Source organism: Buceros rhinoceros, unplaced genomic scaffold (genome assembly GCF_000710305.1).
Source record: "Buceros rhinoceros silvestris isolate BGI_N320 unplaced genomic scaffold, ASM71030v1 scaffold20846, whole genome shotgun sequence".
Lineage (NCBI taxonomy): Eukaryota > Metazoa > Chordata > Aves > Bucerotiformes > Bucerotidae > Buceros > Buceros rhinoceros.
The window spans coordinates 30,361-30,701 of NW_010418384.1; the positions used below are offsets into that span (position 1 = coordinate 30,361).

A 341-nucleotide genomic window follows, 5' to 3' on the forward strand; every position below is an offset into this window, starting at 1 on the left:
TCCGGTTGTGGTGCCCCTGTCCGAAAGCGCCCACTCCGGCTCCTCTGGACCTGGCCAGTCCGCCAGTTCCCCTCGACGAGGGGAGTCAGAGCGGGTTCAAGATCCGGTCACCCCTGGAGAACACGCCCATCACGCTGCCAAGCGCCCCAAACGTGGCCCTTCCTGCTGTCCCTGCGGCAGCGGCCAAGCTGCCCGCCCCGGTGTCCGCCACCATCGTCCCTCTTCACTCGGGTGCTGCCAAGGTGCCAGAGTGGATGGTAAGGCATGAGGAAGACCGTGCCCATTCCAAGCCCCCGCCCGCTCTCCCACCGGAAACGAAAGAAACGGATATAGATACCAAC

At 64.8% G+C, this 341-nt stretch overlaps 1 protein-coding gene across 1 annotated transcript in view; it reads left to right on the plus strand.

Moving 5' to 3' along the window:
• The window catches only part of LOC104495553 (msx2-interacting protein-like), a gene marked incomplete at its 3' end in the record, with an annotated part of 19,584 nt that overhangs the window by 16,563 nt on the left and 2,680 nt on the right, over window positions 1-341 (plus strand). Inside the window, exon 12 of the mRNA XM_010138532.1 lies at window positions 20-242. Within this exon, the coding sequence (XP_010136834.1) occupies window positions 20-242 (223 nt within the window). The remainder of the gene's footprint in view (window positions 1-19; window positions 243-341) is intronic.